Raw genomic sequence first — 22,048 nt, 5'->3', positions numbered from 1 at the left:
GTTTTCCATTCAGCGGAGGTTGCTAACTATCTTCCGTATTTATTTTGATAGCATTTCTACATACTACCCACCTCAGTGCAGTCTTGGTTTACACTTTTTCTTTGTTTCTTCCTGAGTTTTGTCTCAATCCATAACCAGCATGATAACACAACTAAACTAATTCAAGAAGTGCAAACTCCCTTACCCTATTCCCCTCCCTGCACGTAGCAAAATAGAGCCTGCTTTATTCAATAATTACATTTAGAAGAATACCAATCTGACAATCATAGTTGCTACATTTAAAGTCACATTATTTGTAGAAAATGCAAATAAATATGTTAAATATCATGTGCTTTTTATATGTGTTGTTTCGATTATGCTTGACAAGTGAACCCAAATTCAATCTGTTGCCGATTAACTGATTTTGACATGGAACCTGAAATTACTAGCACTTAGTACAAAACAGGGTGATACATTCATAAGCACAGCATTTGGGGTAATTTTGACTTTGGGCAAGTGTAAAATGGTCACTCTCAGTTCAGCTGCCCATTAAACATCGCTCCCAATTTTTATTTCCATGGATTTCATATCAAACTTGCTGTTGCCCATTTTGTACCAGCTCTCAAAGTCAAAATTGCCCCCTTTGTTTCTGATGGTGTAAAAAATGCTACAGCACAGTAAGATACTGATGGCTGGTGTTCCCACAACATTGTTGCTTTTGTTGTTCTTGGTGTTAGAGATTGCAGGGGAGGGTGGTGCCATCAAATTAACCTTGGTGAGTTGCTGAAGTGCATCCTGTAGACCATATATACTGCAACTATAGTATGTTGGTGATGGAGGGGCTGGATATTGAGTCCAGTAGCAAAAGTACCAATTAAGTCAACTGCTCCGTATTGGATGATGTCGAGCTTCTTGAGTGTTGTGATAGCTGCACCCATCCACACAAATTGTGAGTATTCCATCACACTCCTTACTTGAGACTTTCAGAGGTTAGGAGGTTAGCCACTTGTCACACATTATGCGGCCTGTGCCCTTCTCTTGTAGCCAGAGTGATGATATGGCTGGTCCAGTTCACCTTCTTATCCATGGTGACCTCTAAGTTGTTGCTGGTGGGGGAGTCAGCAATGGTGGTGCTGTTGAAGGTCAGGGGGAAATGGTTGAGCTTTCTCTTATTTGGGATAGCCATTACCCAGCACTTATGCAGCACAAATTCTACCTGCCACTTTTCAGCACAAGCCTGGATGTTATCTAGGTCCTGCTGTTGGTCGGTATAGGCTTTATTATCAGAGGAATTACGAATGGTGCTGAATACTGTGGAGTTGCCTGCAAACAGCCTCACTCCTGACCTTATGATGATGGGAATGAAACCATTAAGAAGGAATATGCAAATATAACATTTAACCATTGAGAGGGATATGATACACTCAAGATGCAAGTAAGGACATGGAAAAATGCATTCATATCCATGATGTGTTTAATGATGTGAACAAAAATGAGAGCACATGGAATTAGAGGCAAGCTATTGGCTTGGATAGGAAATTGGTTAGGAGGTAGGAGACAGTAAAAAGAGATAATGGATATGTACTCAAATTGACAGGAATTGTTGAGTGGTGTCCCCCAAGGATCTGTATTAGGGCCTCAGCTTTTCACTATATTTATAAATGACTTGCATGAAGGAATGGAGAGCCGTATATCTAAGTTTGCAGATGACACTAAGTTAGGTGGCACAGTAAATAGTGTAGATGGGAGCAGAAAGTTCAAAGGGACATTGATAGAATAAGTGAGTATGCAAAACTGTGGCAGATGGAGTTCAACGTGCAGAAGTACGAGGTCATCTATTTTAGATCTGAGAAAGATAAATCAGAGTATTTTCTAAAGTGAGAAGCTAGGAACTGTGGATAAGTAGAGAACTTTTTGTGTCCAAGTACAGAAATCACTAAAAGCTAATGGACAGGTACAAAAATTAATTTAAAAGGCTAATGGAATATTGACCTTTATCTCAATAGGGCTGGAATACAAAGAGGTGGAAGTTATGTTGCAGCTGTACCCTATCTAGAGAGCCGTATATCTAAGTTTGCAGTTGACACTTAGGTGGCACAGAAAATAGTGTAGATGGGAGCAGAAAGTTCAAAGGGATATTGATAGAATAAGTGAGTGGGCAATGAGTTCTGCACCTCAGGAAGGATATATTGGCTTTGGGGGCGGGTGTTGGCGGTGGGGGGGTGAGGGGGGGTGTGCAGCGCAAACTCACCAGAATGATACCAGGGCTAAAAGGTTTAATTTATGAGGACAGGTTGCACAGACTAGACTTGTATTCCCTTGAATATAGAAGATTAAGGGGTGAACTAATTGAGGTTTTTAAGATGATTAAAGGATTTTATAGGATAGAGAGAAACTATTTCCTCTGGTGGGAGAGTCCAGAACAAAGGGTCTTAACCTTAAAATTAGTGCTTGGTCATTCAGGGGTGATGTCAGAAATCACTTCTTCACACAAAGAGCAGTGGAAATCTGGAACACTCTCCCTCAAAAAATGGTAGAGGCTAGGTCAATCCCTGGCCCAAGGCTGCCCTAAGTGGAGGAAGAGCATCTAGGAGGGCGTTGAGCACCTAGAGTCTTGTTGCCAAGAGTATGCAGAAACCAAGCGCAGACAGTGGCAAACCAGACTCCCCACCCACCCTTTCCTTCAACCACTGTCTGTCCCACCTGTGACAGAGACTGCAATTCCGGTATTGGACTCTACAGTCACCTGAGAACTCACTTTTAGACTGAAAGCAAGTCTTCCTTGATTTCGATCGACTGCCTATGATGATGATGGTCCTTTACAAGCATATTTTTCAGTTAATTTGCATCAACACAGTTTATGATGGGAGCAAGACTCAGGGGTATAAATGAACAAAAAGTCTTGTGAGTTTCTTTTGGTTTTGCTCCCCTATTCGAGTAGCATAATTTCTGGTCACAATTAAGAGAGAGAGAAAAATATAGCTCTGCAGAGCCTTTTTTATTCACTGACAACTGAGGAATATCCACCCAGTAGCAATTGGTGCATCTTACACAACAAACATTTACAATGCAGTGTTTAATCGATTCATCTTATTTTTCACTTGTACATGAATAAACTAATAGCATCAGATGAAATTTGCAAAGTATTGACCTTATTGTGTCATTAATCATGTTCTCATATATTCAGTTATTTAGATTACCTTTTAATAAGTTAAACTATCTGCTATCAGTTTAGACTGAACAAACCACAAGAAGAATGTTCAGGATGATCAGCAGAAATACATTACACTTTTAAAACACTAAGATTTGTTTGGAAATAAATGGCAATATAACTTGTTTACAGATGTTTGAATTTGATGGGAAGGATACCTCACACAGACAGACAAATACAGACAGATCCTTAGCTCACAAATAGTGCAGCTATGAGACAATCATATAGGTTTATTCCCAAGAGTGAAAGTCTAGGATGTTCAACTGCCTTGATGAGGAGCTCCTTTCACTTTACAGGCTTCTTCTGCTCTGTTCCCATTAGTGCCAGTATGATCATACCCTAGTACCTTTAAAAAAAAATGTCTTTGAAAGCTATAAAATTATTTGCACCCACAAACATGATTATAGAATGCTTGAAAAATATACATTTTAAAGGAATTCTATTTAGGCTACGTATAAAAGAATACTCAGCCTATAGCTTCAAATTTAAATAAACGGACCTTAGCAATGAGACATAATTTGTTGTCAAAATAACAGGAAGGTTAATAGTGCTCCCCTTTATTTATGCACAAATGGTACAGCAACTTCAGGTGAGTTGCTGTCAGAGTTGCACTGCTCTACCATTAGCTTGCTGTCTGTTTCACCATTGAAATGCATTGAATGTTGTGAAGTTGCTGTATTTGTGCAGTGGATACAAACTAAACTCGCCACAGAAAGTTAAGTATTGTCCATTTCAGTCCTTTTAATGATGCAATAAATGTTAATTACTATCAAACAAACTCTCTGGCAATAAAAATTAACTATTACAAATGTGGATTCTCATTCCTTCAGGTTTTAATTGTTGTTGGAGATTTTAAAAATGTAAAGTTTTACTTTTTTTTTACTTTTCCTTTCTCTCTCCCTTAATCTAATCTTTCTTTCCCTCTCTTTATTAGTCTTTCTGTACCTGATTTTTGCATTGAATTCACTCACTCTAATTTATACTTCCTGCTCAGTCCTTACGCTGTTGATTTCACAATCCTTCAATCTGATTGGTTAAGGAGATACACAGTTGCTTTCCCTGTTCATTCAGGCCCCAGATACCTGGTTTCCCTCACTATGGTGTTATCAGATCGCACTTTCAGCAACTTGCCACACAAAAAAATGTAAATCTAAATGTGCAAGGGCAATTCTAACTAACGCCGAATACCTTTAGATGATCTGCTACTGCAAATTATGGCCCAATGAAATGGAATCTGCCAATAGGTTCTAGTCTAAAGCAAACTGTTTTAGAGTGTATGTATAATCTGACATCCATTTGTCTGAGAAGTGATTACACCACCACACTGGCATGTCATATGAAAGACATTTTAATTTGCAATTAAAAACAGAATTAAACAGTATGGAGAACTTGACAACCTCTTTATAGTACTGATAAATGGTATATATTTAAGTTTGGAGATACAGCATTTAGCGCTTTAAAAACAAAATTGGAAACAATGTTTTGTTATTAACATAGGTTAATTATGCAATTTTTATCAACCTGAAAATGAACCAGTGTCTGGAAAGTGTAAAGCATGTCAAAATTAAATTGCTTATAATATTTTTTTTAAGTTATATTCAGAGAAAGCATATTTTTACAATAAGCATATAGTTTAGAGGAGAAAAAAATGAAAATATATAAAGATTTGTTTCACAACAGTGCAAATTTGCAGTCCATCAATTCAAATCAGTGTAATAGCTTAAAGCCATTCACAAAATGATACAAGTATAATAGAAACAATTCAGTATATCCATGTTATTTCAGTATAATCATAAATCCAAGCTAGATGGGATGCAGTCAGTTTGATCAGGCTAAGTTCACCTACAAATTTATTGTGAAACAGCAGAATTCTTAATTAGGAGTTTACAAATGTATAAAACTGACATCCTACTAAACCTGTTGTCTGGATAAAGTACCACTTTTCTTGAATGGCACTTTCTTCCCTTGCAAAAATTATAACATTATAAAACAAGCAAGTTACTTAAATTGAAGAGTTTATAAATGCAGATCATTTTAAATAATTATATTCCATGATGATATTATGCCTACTCTACATGACCCACTTACAATCTTGTCAATATCATAACATCCTGTAAGAGGTTAGATTTTATTTGTGAAGTACAGTATTATAGTAAAAGTCTTGAATGGGATGACTTGTTTTTGAAAACAATTCCTTTTCTTGTATAAAACTGAAATGTTGTGTTAATCACTGAATAAACTAGTAAATGTAACTTAAATATTTTTCTTCAGACTAGCTATTGCCAACTGTGAAAGCTTAGTTTCTTCCATATGTCATACAATGATCTCTTCAATGTGTGTGATCAAACCAAAGCGTTCCAGAAGATAATGATGGAAGAAAGTGTGAATCACATAAGATGCTTTAACTGTATAAAAATACCAGTTCAGTCTATAGTTATCAGAGTTCCTATTAAATTTATATTGTCTTGTCATAAACTATACTGACCAACTCTAATTCCATTAAACCCATTGTTTTAATTTTATTCCTGATCACTTCTTTCCTGAAGTAATGTAACCATCATTTTTTTTTCCATTGTGGGCATCATAGGAGAAACTTTGCATGCCCGTTCTGTTGGCAGGGAGCCTCTTCCGGTGGCAGGACACATCCGAAATTCAGGCATTCGCTGCCCACCATAATTTTCCAAATGTATGGGGCAATTTTCCACGATGCCCTGTCACCAGGAGAGGTTCCCCACGGGCAGCACAGACTAATAAAATTATCCTGTTCAGTATCAGCATCAAGCACTCACATGTCAGGTATACTTTAGTGAGATGCAGAGCAAAGATCCCTTTGTTCTACCCCAACAATGTACCTCAACACAATCTCAGAAGAGTGCCTGCATTTCACCAGTATTAATTTTCCTAATTCCCCCAGCAGTCAGTCAGTCATTCGCAAAACTTCTCAGTGATTCAGCCAATTTAATGCTAACTTGTGGACAGTTTTATGCTGTGAGCCTATCCCCACCAGAATTGATTTAAGACTTTCCATCTTCATTTTGCTCACAGCCCTTGCAGTCAAAGCAGAGGAGATTTTCATCCAGCAAGGCAGGAGTTGGATTCAAATATAAATCCCAAGAAGGTAAAAGCACAGTGTAGTAAGCCATGGTGCCATTGTCAATTCATAAAGGATATCAGGCTTCAAAATAATGCACTGTGAAGCTGTTATTCTCAAGCCAAGATCCCTTAAAAGATTTTTTTTTAAATTTTAAGAAAATGGTGAGCATTTTCAAGCCATCTTTAGTTTTGTTAATAATGTTCTCACCTCCCCCCACCCACCCATCCCACACCCATAAAAGTAGATCATCTAGATTTTAGTACAGTCAGCCAAGTGAGTGCTTTTTAATATCACTGCAATTTTTGTAGGAATTAATTTCAGTGAGATTATAATCCAAGGTGGGGGTAATCACCCCCTCAACAAAATAGCACTCATATTTCAGTGCTATGATTTGTTGTCTAATTTCTGCTCAAAATTGTTAACTTTAACATATAGAAAAATAGAAACACAAAACTGCACATCACAATACAAAATACAGTATAACTTTTTTAAAATTAAATAATGAGCTTTGTGCCATTTTCACTGAGATTCTAAAAATAGCCAATAATAGTAATACTCATCAAAAATTTGAGAGACTTAGAATACCTGTACTTCATATATACAGATTCTGAGATCAATTTATTTTACATAAGTAAGGATCTAAAGTAAGAATAAACATTAAACAAAGAATTATTCATACGTCTGTTGAATTATCTTTAACTGAGGGTGTCATGCTGGAAATGTGAAGACCACTAATACTATTGAGGAAAAAAAGGAAAGCTGCAATGAACTCACACCAGTATGCTAAACTGAAACCTGTGAGTGTAATAAAGTTCCGCAACTGAATGGCAAAGGTCAGCACACCAGTAGATGTCATGAAGAAAGCCAGGAGAATTAGCCCTGAGCCATATGCCCATTTGCGTCTGGAGTAGGCATCTTGACAAAGTTGAGAGGTGATAAGCATATCCAGACCAAACATTGCCAGCACCACAGCAAAAGTGACAATGATCCTTGTGAAAAATAGACCTGTGTTTAAACCATCAACCTCAGCAACACTGAAATCTGTTGTGCATTGAGGCTCGCGGTCATGCTCTAAAGTGCAGAAATACCAGAGTCCAAATATCTTCCTGTCTACAAACAGCCAGTGACCATAGCACACAGCAATGGAGGAGAGAACAATTGCTATTGAGGTGCAGAGAATTATCAGACTCCTGATGAATGTATCCAGTACTGATTTTCCGGCCTTCCTGCATTGGAGCTCTTCCTGTACCTAGAATTAAATGTGCATATCATTAGTGAGAGACATGGGTTCAGAATTCATGTTCAATGAATTTTATTTCTTGCTTCAGTTGTTTTGCTTAGACAAAAGGGCCCATTCCACCATCCCACAGGGAGCTTCACACTCAGGTAGTGCATCATGGAAAGTTTTAATGGACTGGAAAATACAGACTGCATGTCTGTAATGCACTCCCTGAAGCATTGTGGATTAGACCCTTATGGCTATAAGCATAATTAAGTAGTTCAGACATCATCATAAACCTTGACAATGCAAGACAGAGGCACAATCTTGTGCACATACACACACATACACCCTAAATCATTTGAAGTGTAAAAGCTGTGATTTTGACGGTGCAAGTCTCCTGAATCTAACATTATATTGTATGCATTTTATGAGTCTGTATGCAATCTGTTATGCCCATTTTTTAAAAAGAGTATTTCAACTTATTTTGTGCTCAGTAAGATGAAGAATGTTAGTGCTGGGGAATAGAACTCTTTTCATTTCAGACACTATGGGAACAATTTTAATTCCTGAGTGGGAACATGAGCTAGCTAGCAGGCAGCACATCCAAGAGTAGCAGCAGAGAGACCCAGCCAATTTTAATGGACGAGCAACATTTCCATTCTGAAGGCCTTACTCCCATTCAAACCTGATGAGAACGACAAAGAAGCTGGAGGGTGGAGGTAGTATTTTGATCAGCAGGAGGCCACAGTTGGGAACTCAAATGAATGGTCCCTAGCATAACGTTAGTGCTCAGGGAGGTCCAGAGATGATTTGTAGGCGGAGGAGATGAAGGGAGGCCCGGGGTAGCAGAGGAAGGAAACAACAAGAAAAAATTATTAGATTTCTGGGCCACTTCAGGCCCTGGCTCCTGTTTGGCTTGAGGGCTTCCCGGGACAGGCCTGGGGTTAATATTCCAAACAGGTCCTGATACCATATTCGGAACCCGAATTGCATATTTAAATAAGTTTCTGCTGGGTGAGGGGGTTATAATTCCCCCTGACTAGTGTCACCATCAACATAAGAACATAAGACCAGGAGTAGGACATTCAGCCCCTCACGTCTTTTCTACCATTCAATTTGATGCTGGCTGATCTGTACCTCAATCCCATTTGCTCCATGTCTCCTGATAACCTTACCTAACATCTTGAATCTATCCATAGCTTTTTTGGGGAATGGGAGTTCCAGATATCTACCAGCTATTGTATGAATAAGTGTTCCCTCTTTTCACTCTGGAATGGCTCAATTTTAAGTTTATGGCCACGATTTCCCCTACCTGGGCGGGTCCGTGGCGGGCAATGTGGATGTTGGGTCCCGGCCTCGCTGCTGGCTCTGGCCCGCTGTCCAAAATGAATTTCCGCTCTATGGGCTTGTTAAGCCCACCCAGCGCATTTCCCGGGCCAATTGAAGATAGTGGGTCTGATAATGTCATAGGATGACACAACATCAGCGGGTTTTCTTAAAGGGATCATCCGCAAATTAATTTTGACATTTATGCTGTCAGTGTTCTACAGCATTGAGGTACTGCAAACACTGACAAGCACTGCACAAACAGTGAACCCAGGCTCTCCCATGACTCCCTCCTTATGCTTATGGAGGAAGTCACAGCACAAAGGGAGTTTCCCTTCCCTTCCAATGAGCAGAAGAGACCTCCCCAGGACATCAACGCTGCCTGGTTGCACATTGCACAGGAGGGCACAACTAGGGATGTCATCAGGAGGACCAGGCTGCAGTGGCGCAAACCTTTCGATGATCTCAGTCGATCATGAAACATTACTACAAAGCCACACTCAACCTCATCCTGATGTGCCACTCATCACATCCCCATCACTCTGCTTTATCTACTCTACGTCGGCACATCCTTACACCTTTTTAAAATATTTGTTCCTGGGATGTGAGCATCATTGGTAAGGCCAGCATTTGTTGCCCATCCCTAATTACCCTTGAGAAGGTGATGGTGAGCCGTTTTCTTAAACTGCTGCAGTCCGTGTGGTGAAGGTATTCCCACAGTGCTAGTCGGGAGTTCCATGATTTTGACCCAGCAACAATGAAGGAGCGGCAACATACCTCCAAATCAGGATAGTGTGTAACTTGGAAGGGAACTTGCAGGTGGCGGTGTTGCCATGCGCCTGCTACTCTTGTTCTTCCAGGTGGTAGAGGTCGCAGGTTTGGGAGGTGCTATTGAAGAAGCCGTGACATGTTGCTGCAATGCATCTTGTAGATGGTACACACTTTAGCCAGGGTGCACCAGTGGTGGAAGGAGTGAATGTTTAAGGTGGTGGATGGGGTGCCAATCAAGTGGGCTGCTTTGTCCTGGATTGTGTCGAGTTTCTTGTGTTGTTGGAGCTGCACTCATCCAGGCAAGTGGAGAGTATTCCAATAGACTCCTTACTTGTACCTTGTAGATGGTGGGAAGGCTTTGGGGAGTCAGGAGGTGAGACACTTGCCACAGAATACCCAGCTTCTGACCTGTTCTTGTAGCCACAGTATTTATGTGGCTGGTCCAGTTAGGTTTCTGGTTAATGATGACCCCCAGGATGTTGATAGTGGGGATTCAGCGATGGTAATGCCGTTGAATGTAGTAGGTCTTTCTCTTGGAATCAAGCATGACTGGGAGAATGAGCAAAGGCCACACAGAACAGGACAATCTGCCAGAAGATGAGAAAGAAGGGGAAAAGGGCTCTAAACAAGAGGCCATTTCCATCCAGGGTGTTCAGGGAGCAATTCTCCTACCTGAACTTCAGCGATGACCAATGTTTGAGACGTCTATGCTTCATCACTGAAATCTGCAGCTACAACTCAAACTCAGAGCGGTCCTGGGATGCTGGGGTAAAGACTATAGGCTAGAACCTCCGCTTTTGTGCTCATCAACCAAAAATGGGCGTTATTTCCGACACGGGCGGTAAAAAAAGGTTTTCAGATTGCCGGGTTCTTGCCCACTCTCAAAACACCGAGTTTACATTTTTGAAAATGGGCGTTACCGTGAGCGATATCAAATGGGCGGTAGCATTAAATTTTTTTGACCTTCTGCTGTAAAGTGTGGACATCCTTAGCAACGGCATGGCAACGCTCGATTCCTGCGATTCTGGAGGTCAAGGATCATTATGACATGCGCAGAAGAGGAGACAGAGAGAGAGCTCAGAGGGACTGAAGGCGTGACTGGGTGTGGTGTGGCTGCTTTGGGAGGAAGGAGACTTTATAGCTTCACAGAAAGTAGACAAACAAAAATTAGCTGTTACCAGCCACATATTTGCCCTATAATGGAGAGAGAGGAGGAGGCATCACAGCATGCTGTGGAGACTGATGCTGGAGAGAGCAGTGAGGTGGGAGAGGAGCACATTGGAGGACGCAAAAGAGCCAGGAGGTTCTCGGACGAGGCAAATGACTCCCTCCTGCAGGAGGTCGAGTTACGCTGGGGTGATTTGACACAGGGAGGGCGGGGAAGCCCATCCCAAAGGCCTACCAGAGGATATGGACCGAGATAGCAGAGATGGTCTCGTTAGCGACCAATGAGGTGCGTGAGGGCAACCAGTGCCGCAAACGATGGAATGACCTTGTGGGATCCGCAAGAGTAAGTATTACATTGATTTACATGTACTTATGTCTTTATATAATTTGATTTGTAACAGTCATGAGTGACTATCAGCAGATGAGAGGTCTTGCACTTTTACCGGGAATGTTTTACTCAAAGCCTGCGGTCACGGTGTACGTCTTTAGGTAAAGAATAATAATAATCATAATAATCATGATTACATCTGTCAGTTATGTGTTGTATCAGTGTCTGTGACAGTACCTAGCAAAGATATCATGCAATGATCTCATGCCATGTCGTCCTATCACCTTTTACAGAAGAAGCTATCGACGATGAAGTCCGTGCAGAGATGAATGGGTAGCGGGCCACCAGTCCCCAGCGACATAACTGAGATGGAGGAGCGAGTGCTCACACTCGTGGGGAAGTATCCCCGGACAGCCACGGATGCATCTGCAGACCCTGACACGATGCCACGTGAGTAAAGCTTACACCATTGCATGATGTAAAGTCAATAGATGCCACACCAACTCATATCCGAACAATCATATATGATAGATAATTTCTAAAAGGGTCATAGAAATAATGTTGGCCTAATGAAAATCATTGCAACACAAATTTATTGATGGTCATGAAATGTGATGTCTGCGATGATTTTGAGAGCGGTGGTGCATTTGTCATTCATATGCTGTGTGTAGCACTGGACTCACCTTGTCACCCGAGTACCCCCTTCTCCTCTAATAACCTCATATGTGTCTTGCAGCTCAGCCAGCAGCATGGCCCCAGGCAAGGCCACAGAGGCCAGATGGTGGGGGCGCGGGGCAGGAGTCGGCAGACGATCCAACTACATTTGGTGCTGAGGAGCTCCGATTGTCACACGTCAATCCGCTGGGTCTGTTCTCGACGAATGAGAGTGTGTACTTCGAAGAACCTGCATCGCCACGCTCCAGAAGCCATTCAATCCCAAGGCCATTTGGTGGTCCTCCGGTTATTCCCGCCTCCATTCTGGAGGAGACGGCCCCAAGCAGCTCTCCACAGGGCACCCCATTTGTCCCCAGGATGGCACCAACCCCGCGGAGGCCTCCTGGACACGGCAGGTCTGTTCCACAAGCGTGACATGACAGCGGAGAGATGGTGCAGTTGTCCAGGAGGACTGTATACATTTGTGACCAGCTCATCGAAGCATTGGGGGGCATATCCCAATACCTGGCCACCATGACCGAGTTCATTCCGAGCATGGCAGAGTCCCTGGATGCGATAGCCAGGAACACTGCTGCCAGTGGTCCCCGAGCACAGCACTCCACCCCTAGGTTCTGCACCACCACTGCGAATGACAGTTAGCCTAACATCTGTGGTTGGGAAAATGTTGGAGTCCATTATTAAAGAAGCAGTAGCAGGGCATTTGGAAAAGAAAAATTCAGTCAGGCAGAGTCAGCATGGATTTATGAAGGGGAAGTCATGTTTGACAAATTTTCTGGAGTTCTTCGAGGATGTAACAAACAGGGTGGATAAAGGGGAATCAGTGGATGTGGTGTATTTGGACTTCCAGAAGGCATTTGACAAGATGTCACATGAAAGGTTACTGCACAAGATAAAAGTTCATGGGGTTGGGGGTAATATATTAGCTTGGATAGAGGATTGGTTAACTAACAGAGAACAGAGAGTCGGGATAAATGGTTCATTCTCTGGTTGGCAACCAGTAACTAGTGGGGTGCTGCAGGGGTCAGTGCTGGGACCCCAACTATTTACAATCTATATTAACAACTTCGAAGAAGGGACTGAGTGTAACGTAGCCAAGTTTGCTGAAGATACAAAGATGGAAGGAAAAGCAATGTGTGAAGAGGACACAAAAAATTTGCAAAAGGACATAGACAGGCTAAGTGAGTGGGCAAAAATTTGGCAGATGGAGTATAATGTTGGAAAGTGTGAGGTCATGCACTTTGGCAGAAAAAAATCAAAGAGCAAGTTATTATTTAAATAGAGAAAGATTGCAAAGTGTCGCAGTGCAGCGGGACCTGCGGCTACTTATGCATGAAATGCAAAAGGATAGTATGCAGGTACAGCAAGTGATCAGGAAGGCCAATGGTATCTTGGCCTTTATTGCAAAGGGGATGGAGTGTAAAAGCAGGGAAGTCTTGCTACAGCTATATAAGGTATTGGTGAGGCCACACCTGGAATACTGTGTGCAATTTTGGTTTCCATATTTACGAAAAGATATACTTGCATTGGAGGCAGTTCAGAGAAGGTTCACTAGGTTGATTCCAGGGATGAGAGGGTTGACTTATGAGGAAAGGTTGAGTAGTTGGGCCAGCGGCAGTTGGTGAGAGGGGAGCGACCTATCAAAAGCCCAGCGGGAGATCGAGAGCCAGCGGCAGTTGGTGAGAGGGGAGCGACCTGTCAAAAGCCCAGCGGGAGATCGAGAGCCAGCGGCAGTTGGTGAGAGGGGAGCGACCTGTCAAAAGCCCAGCGGGAGATCGAGAGCCAGCGGCAGTTGGCGAGAGGTGGGAGCTACCTATCAAAAGCCCAGCGGGAGATCGAGAGCCAGCGGCAGTTGGCGAGAGGTGGGAGCGACCTATCAAAAGCCCAGCGGGAGATCGAGAGCCAGCGGCAGTGGGTGAGAGGGGAGCGACCTATCAAAAGCCCAGCGGGAGATCGAGAGCCAGCGGCAGTGGGTGAGAGGCGGGAGTAGTGTCGGAGCAGCCTATAAAAGGCGACCGGTGCAGCTACAGCGGGAGAGAAAGCAAAATAGAAGTAGAAAGTAATCAAAAAGTGACGTCACAGCCAATGTGGTAAGTGATTGGCTGGTGATTGGTGAGTAGCTTTTCTTTTCTTTTTTATATCAGTAAGTGAACTGCAACATTGTTAATACCAATTTAAGTGTATCTAAGTTTAAGGCATGGCAGGAGAGCTCGGTCACGTGATATGCTCCTCCTGTACCATGTGGGAACTCGGGGACACTTCCGGTGTCCCTGGGCGCTACGTGTGTGGGAAGTGTATCCGCCTCAAGCTCTTGACGGTCCGCGTTGCGGAATTGGAGCTGAGGGTGGATTCACTCTGGAGCATCCACGATGCTGAGAATGACGTGAGTATCACGTGTAGTGAGTTGGTCTTACCGCAGGAGAAGGGTCCACAGCCAGATAGGGAATGGAAGACCAGCAGGAAGAGCAGTGCAAGAAAGATAGTGCAGGGGTCCAATGTGGTCATCCCCCTGCAAAACAGATACACTGCTTTGAGTACTGTTGGGGAGGATGACTCATCAGGGGGGGGCAGCTCTGCTGCAAAGGAGGGCAGGAAAAAGAGTGGGAGCGCGATAGTGATAGGGGATTCGATGGTGAGGGGAATAGATAGGCGTTTCTGCGGACGCAACCGAGACTCCAGGATGGTATGTTGCCTCCCTGGTGCAAGGGTCAAGGATGTCTCGGAGCGGGTGCAGGACATTCTGAAATGGGAGGGAGAACAGCCAGTTGTCGTGGTGCACATTGGTACCAATGACATAGGTAAAAAAAGGGATGAGGTCCTACGAAAAGAATTTAAGGAGCTAGGAGCTAAATTAAAAAGTAGGACCTCAAAAGTAGTAATCTCGGGATTGCTACCAGTGCCACGTGCTAGTCAGAGTAGGAATCGCAGGATAGCGCAGATGAATACATGGCTTGAGCAGTGGTGCAGCAGGGAGGGATTCAAATTCTTGGGGCATTGGAACCGGTTCTGGGGGAGGTGGGACCAGTACAAACTGGACGGTCTGCACCTGGGCAGGTCCGGAACAAATGTCCTAGGGGGAGTGTTTGCTAGTGCTGTTGGGAGGAGTTAAACTAATATTGCAGGGGGATGGGAACCTATGCAGGGAGACAGAGGGAGACAAAAATGAGGCAAAAGCAAAAGACAGAAAGGAGATGAGGAAAAGTGGAGGGCAGAGAAACCCAAGGCAAAGAACAAAAAGGGCCACTGTACAGCAAAATTCTAGAAGGACAAAGGGTGTTAAAAAAGCAAGCCTGAAGGCTTTGTGTCTTAATGCAAAGAGTATCCGCAATAAGGTGGATGAATTAACTGTGCAAATAGATGTTAACAAATATGATGTGATTGGGATTACGGAGACGTGGCTCCAGGATGATCAGGGCTGGGAACTCAACATCCAGGGGTATTCAACATTCAGGAAGGATAGAATAAAAGGAAAAGGAGGTGGGGTAGCATTGCTGGTTAAAGAGGAGATTAATGCAATAGTTAGGAAAGACATTAGCTTGGATGATGTGGAATCTATATGGGTAGAGCTGCAGAACACTAAAGGGCAAAAATCGTTAGTGGGAGTTGTGTACAGACCTCCAAACAGTAGTAGTGATGTTGGGGAGGGCATCAAACAGGAAATTAGGAGTGCATGCAATAAAGGTGCAGCAGTTATAATGGGTGACTTTAATATGCACATTGATTGGGCTAGCCAAACTGGAAGCAATACGGTGGAGGAGGATTTCCTGGAATGCATAAGGCATGGTTTTCTAGACCAATATGTCGAGGAACCAACTAGGGGGGAGGCCATCTTAGACTGGGTGTTGTGTAATGAGAGAGGATTAATTAGCAATCTCATTGTGCGAGGCCCCTTGGGGAAGAGTGACCATAATATGGTGGAATTCTGCATTAGGATGGAGAATGAAACAGTTAATTCAGAAACCATGGTCCAGAACTTAAAGAAGGGTAACTTTGAAGGTATGAGGCATGAATTGGCTAAGATAGATTGGCTAATGATACTTAAGGGGTTGACTGTGGATGGGCAATGGCAGACATTTAGAGACCGCATGGATGAACGACAACAATTGTACATTCCTGTCTGGCGTAAAAATAAAAAAGGGAAGGTGGCTCAACCGTGGCTATCTAGGGAAATCAGGGATAGTATTAAAGCCAAGGAAATGGCATACAAATTGGCCAGAAATAGCAGCGAACCTGGGGACTGGGAGAAATTTAGAACTCAGCAGAGGAGGACAAAAGGTTTGATTAGGGCAGGGAAAATGGAGTACGAGAAGAAGCTTGCAGGGAACATTAAGGCGGATTGCAAAAGTTTCTATAGATGTGTAAAGAGAAAAAGGTTAGTAAAGACAAACTTAGGTCCCCTGCAGTCAGAATCAGGGGAAGTCATAACGGGGAACAAAGAAATGGCAGACCAATTGAACAAGTACTTTGGTTCAGTATTCACTAAGGAGGACACAAACAACCTTCCGGATATAAAAGTGGTCAGAGGGTCTATTAAGGAGGAGGAACTGAGGGAAATCTTTATTAGTCGGGAAATTGTGTTGGGGAAATTGATGGGATTGAAGGCCGATAAATCCCCAGGGCCTGATGGACTGCATCCCAGAGTACTTAAGGAGGTGGCCTTGGAAATAGCGGATGCATTGACAGTCATTTTCCAACATTCCATTGACTCTGGATCAGTTCCTATCGAGTGGAGGGTAGCCAATGTAACCCCACTTTTTAAAAAAGGAGGGAGAGAGAAAGCAGGGAATTATAGACCGGTCAGCCTGACCTCAGTAGTGGGTAAAATGATGGAATCAATTATTAAGGATGTCATAGCAGCGCATTTGGAAAATGGTGACATGATAGGTCCAAGTCAGCATGGATTTGTGAAAGGGAGATCATGCTTGACAAATCTTCTGGAATTTTTTGAGGATGTTTCCAATAAAGTGGACAAAGGAGTACCAGTTGATGTGGTATATTTGGACTTTCAGAAGGCTTTTGACAAGGTCCCACACAGGAGATTAATGTGCAAAGTTAAAGCACATGGGATTGGGGGTAGTGTGCTGACGTGGATTGAGAACTGGTTGTCAGACAGGAAGCAAAGAGTAGGAGTAAATGGGTACTTTTCGGAATGGCAGGCAGTGACTAGTGGGGTACCGCAGGGTTCTGTGCTGGGGCCCCAGCTGTTTACATTGTACATTAATGATTTAGACGAGGGGATTAAATGTAGTATCTCCAAATTTGCGGATGACACTAAGTTGGGTGGCAGTGTGAGCTGCGAGGAGGATGCTATGAGGCTACAGAGTGACTTGGATAGGTTAGGTGAGTGGGCAAATGCGTGGCAGATGAAGTATAATGTGGATAAATGTGAGGTTATCCACTTTGGTGGTAAAAACAGAGAGACAGACTATTATCTGAATGGTGACAGATTAGGAAAAGGGAAGGTGCAACGAGACCTGGGTGTCATGGTACATCAGTCATTGAAGGTTGGCATGCAGGTACAGCAGGCGGTTAAGAAAGCAAATGGTATGTTGGCCTTCATAGCGAGGGGATTTGAGTACAGGGGCAGGGAGGTGTTGCTACAGTTGTACAGGGCCTTGGTGAGGCCACACCTGGAGTATTGTGTACAGTTTTGGTCTCCTAACTTGAGGAAGGACATTCTTGCTATTGAGGGAGCGCAGCGAAGATTCACCAGACTGATTCCCGGGATGGTGGGACTGACCTATCAAGAAAGACTGGATCAACTGGGCTTGTATTCACTGAAGTTCAGAAGAGTGAGAGGGGACCTCATGGAAACGTTTAAAATTCTGACGGGTTTGGACAAGTTGGATGCAGGAAGAATGTTCCCAATGTTGGGGAAGTCCAGAACCAGGGGTCACAGTCTAAGGATAAGGGGTAAACCATTTAGGACCGAGATAAGGAGAAACTTCTTCACCCAGAGAGTGGTGAGCCTGTGGAATTCTCTACCACAGGAAGTAGCTGAGGCCAATTCACTAAATATATTCAAAAGGGAGTTAGATGAAGTCCTTACTACTCGGGGGATCAAGGGGTATGGCGTGAAAGCAGGAAGTGGGTACTGAAGTTTCATGTTCAGCCATGAACTCATTGAATGGCGGTGCAGGCTAGAAGGGCTGAATGGCCTGCTCCTGCACCTATTTTCTATGTTTCTACTCATTGGAATTCAAAAGAATGAGAGGTGATCTTATCGAAACGTATAAGATTATGAGGGGGCTTGACAAGGTGGATGTAGAGAGAATGTTTCCACTGATGGGGGAGACTAGAACTGGAGGGCATGATCTTAGAATAAGGGGTCGCCCATTTAAAAGAGATGAGCAGAAATTTCTTCTCTCAGAGACTTATAAATCTGTGGAATTCGCTGCCTCAGAGAGCTGTGGAAGCTGGGACACTGAATAAATTTAAGACAGAAATAGACAGTTTCTTAAATGATAAGGGGTTATGGGGAGTGGGCAGGGAAGTGGAGCTGAGTCCATGATCAGATCAGCCATGATCTTATTGAATGACGGAGCAGGCTCAAGGGGCCATATGGCCTACTTCTGTTCCTATTTTCTATGTTCCTATGAGAGCAAGGACAAAGTTCCTGCTTCTGCCTCAGAGAATGTTGCCCCCTTGACACCCCCCGCTTCCATATCAGTGCAACCAACGCATCTGCCTTCATCCCCCCCCCCCCAATGAGGTACCGCCTGAGGAGCACCTCGGCCAGGCGCCGTGGAGCAAGGAGGGGACGGGGTAGAGGTGGGGAGAAGAAGGAGAGGGGGGAAGGAAAGTGATGTACATGTGCGCAGGTAATGGCTGTGTTATATCGCCATCTGGGTATATGCAATTTGTTGCATTGTATGGTGGCTGGGGACCACGCTCCTGCTTTGCCTTTGTAGTCTGTGTTGCTGGACATGTTGAACATGTGATTTATGTCAATGGTGGAAAAAATGAGGTGTGGGCAGGGGTTGGGTGTTATTGGCTGTGATACTTATGATTGCAGACCAACGTTAGTATTAAACTTTTGTTATTGAACATAACCTTGTTGTGCATTGTCTCAGATTGCTGGACCGTTACACACTGGTGATCCCTTACCATGAAAGGGTTAAATACGACTTATCAATCAACGTAAACTTTAACTGGCACCAAGGTGATGGGCACCATTGATGTCTGAGCTGCACACACAGAACAGTGTGTCAGCGTTGTCATTGACATCAGCGCTCTTTCAGGCAAATCTTTCCGATATCAGTTCCTCGCTTAAGAGTGGGATTTGACAAATGCCAGCCACACCGCTGGCATTCATCCCGGTTAGTTCCACTTTTTGTGGGCGTTTTTTTGAGTGAGCGATATTTTGGGCGATGGGTGTGCAAGGTGGTGAAATTGACGATGGGCGATCTCCATGGCCGCTAGTTTGGGTAAATAAGCTCTTTACGACAAAAAACAGTGGGCAAGCGTTAATATTGAATCTTGGTGTTAATTTCATGCTTAAAGTAACACTGGACGATATTATGGGCGTTGAAATCGCCCATTCTGCTGATTCCGCCCAAAAAAAGTGGGCGGGCGGTAATATGTTTTCTCGGCGTTAAGCCCATTGGGAAAATAACGCTCAGCGATAAATCTCCGAAAAGAGCCCGTCAGTTCCCATTTTGTGCCAAAATGGGCGATATCTGGGCGTTATATGTTATTTCAGCAGTAAAATGAGCGCTAAGCATGCAAAAAAAGTGGAGGTTCTAGCCCAAAGAATTCGCCCAATGAAAGGAGAGGGATTCATAGTAGCCTCCTCTCCCCTAAGTCAGACTCAGCACTTACCTGCTGAAGGCCTCAGCCAATGCTTTCAGGAGATGACTTGTTTCTACCCCCTTGCAGTGGTACAAGAAGGAGGCTCACCACCTTCTCAAGGGCAATAAGAGATGGATCATAAATGTTGACCTTGCCAGCAATGCTCACATCCAGGAATGGATAAAATATTTTTAGCCATCTTACCATCTTTTTCTCTTCTCACTGAAATCTCTCCGTTTGGATGACAAATTGGTCCTGCTTTGAGTTTACACTCATCTCTCTTTGCTTACTCTAGCCACTAAGTGATAACCCTTGTGACTTTCTTGGCCCAGCAGAAATAAAGGGGCCTCTTAGATCAGAGGAAGAGTGCCTTCTAATGCACTCCATTTGTTGACCTTACTTTTGCAGGTACCAACTCAGAAAACATCACAGCCCATAGTGTAGGGGGTCAGGTAAATATGTCTGCACTGAGAGACTCACCCAGCACAAGTGTGCAGGAGCAAAGGTAGAGCAATAGGACAGTGCAGGAACAACTTGCCAGAAGGCAAACATGCATCTTAGACTTGCTGCAGAGGGCACAGATGATGAATTCCAGATCCCAGCATACAGAAGAAAACTGGTGGCTGTGCACTTCAAACCATTCAGTTCACTGGACTGCCTGCCAGTGAGCCTGCACACAATGTTGGGGAGCATGGCGGAGTCCAACGCCAACGTGTGTGGGATATTCTAGAGGGGCACAGAGACAATGCAGTCAACTATAGAGTGTTTAGTCTGCTGTGTGAGTACTGCAGCATGGCCCACAGCATTGGAGCCTTAGGTGGCAGCTCTCATGTTTTGATGGAAGCTCACACTGCTATCATCATGGCTCCATGTTCCAGCAACTCTAGCTTTCAAAGCATGATAGGGACTATAGAAAGGAGCTTCTAAAGCATCATATCACTCTTGTTTTCCCACAGAGAAGTACGAGTACTCAGGCATAGACTCATGACAGTGACATTGGCATCATGGGTCAAGCAAATGCTAGTCAGGGTGACACTATGCCTGTTCCACTAACAGCCTCTGAACCAGTGCCAGGGTTGGTGCCAACCAGCTGGGCAAAACTTTCCCGGTTGCTGCTAAGATAATGCAGTCTACAGCTGAGCTCTCTAGGGTCAGAACTCCTTGAGGTGGCCCACCATGGCCTTCTCACGTGTCCTCAGTGGAACTTCAGCAGCCTTCCACTTCCCATACTGTTTTCATAGGGGAAACAACTCGTAGGAACACCAGAATAAGCACATGAACACGATGACTGGGCAGGTTCGTGGCGAAGACTGAGGAAAGATTTGGGCAATGAGACCTATCGCTATCTAATCACCCCAACTTGGATTTTCCTCCCCATAACACATGAAAATAGTAATGGAGACAGGGCACAGAACCCAGATGATTTCCTTCCATATTACCGCAATTTCGTGGGGCTGCCATGTAGAAGCTGTTGATCCTAGGAGGCAGTGGTAAAGGCAATGAAGAGAGAGGGGTTCACAGCAGCCTCCTCTCCTTTCAAGTTGGGCTCAGCAGAAGACTGTATGGAAATGCAAGATGCCCACTAAGTATTTCTACAATGATTCTTTTATGTGTGATAGAACAGTGAGATATCAGGGACAAGAGAATCAAGATTACCTTCTTAATATGAAATGACTACGCCACACTGGCGTTATATATAAGTTGGTATTCAATAAATGTGATTTTTGTAAACATTCCAAGGTAAAATTCAAGGAGTTTATGTTTATTAAAATCTTGAGTTTGCCGGAACTTGCAATCCTGATGGAATTTTGCTGTCATTTTGCAACTTCAGGATTTAGCACATGCGCAGCCTAACGTGGAAATCACTGCTCCTTCACTGGCTGTGCTGTGGGCCGAGCCCCCACCCCCCTCCCCTCTCCACTGCACCGCCCCCCCCCACCAGAGCCGGCAATCAGTGACATCACTGATCTGATGAAAACTTCCCCTTTCCAAACAAGTATCGCTCTTAGAAACCCCATAAAAAGTTAGACCCATTCAAATGAGGTGTAACTTGTTTTTAATGGCGATCTGAGTAATAACTACTGATAAATAACCGTTCTGGCCCTGAAAAACTAATTTTATATTGGTGGAATGTCAAATTTCTCCATTAAGTTAAAAATGAATAGATTTCAAAATTAATTAAATAATACAGGGCTAGAATTTTCACTGGTTCACCACCCGGTTTCTCGGCGGAATTGGCCATTTTGGGTGAGAACCAGGTCGGCGAAAAATCCCCCAGCTGAGGCATGCCAGCAGTTTTGAAGTCCTGCTGGGAAGCGGACTGTCAGTGTGCACCGTCCACAGATTGCCCTGGGCGTGATTTTTGGCTGAGTGGGGACCTGTAGGTAAGTACGAAATGTTTTTTTTTTAAACATCCACGAGGATCAGTGGAGCTAGATGTTAGGTAAGTAGATCTGCAAGAAAAAGGTAAGTGATTGGTTTTTTACT

General features: G+C 43.7%; 1 protein-coding gene across 1 annotated transcript in view; it reads right to left on the bottom strand.

Moving 5' to 3' along the window:
• Positions 1–6,513: 6,513 nt before the first annotated feature.
• tmem37 (transmembrane protein 37) overlaps positions 6,514–22,048 on the bottom strand; it is a 53,004-nt gene continuing 37,469 nt past the window's right edge. Inside the window, exon 2 of the mRNA XM_070874504.1 lies at positions 6,514–7,533. Coding sequence (XP_070730605.1) covers positions 6,958–7,533 — 576 coding nt within the window. The 3' untranslated portion in view covers positions 6,514–6,957. The remainder of the gene's footprint in view (positions 7,534–22,048) is intronic.

The sequence above is a fragment of the Pristiophorus japonicus genome, chromosome 3 (assembly GCF_044704955.1).
Source record: "Pristiophorus japonicus isolate sPriJap1 chromosome 3, sPriJap1.hap1, whole genome shotgun sequence".
NCBI classification, from domain to species: Eukaryota; Metazoa; Chordata; class Chondrichthyes; family Pristiophoridae; genus Pristiophorus; species Pristiophorus japonicus.
This window is presented reverse-complemented; position numbering and strand designations above follow the sequence as displayed.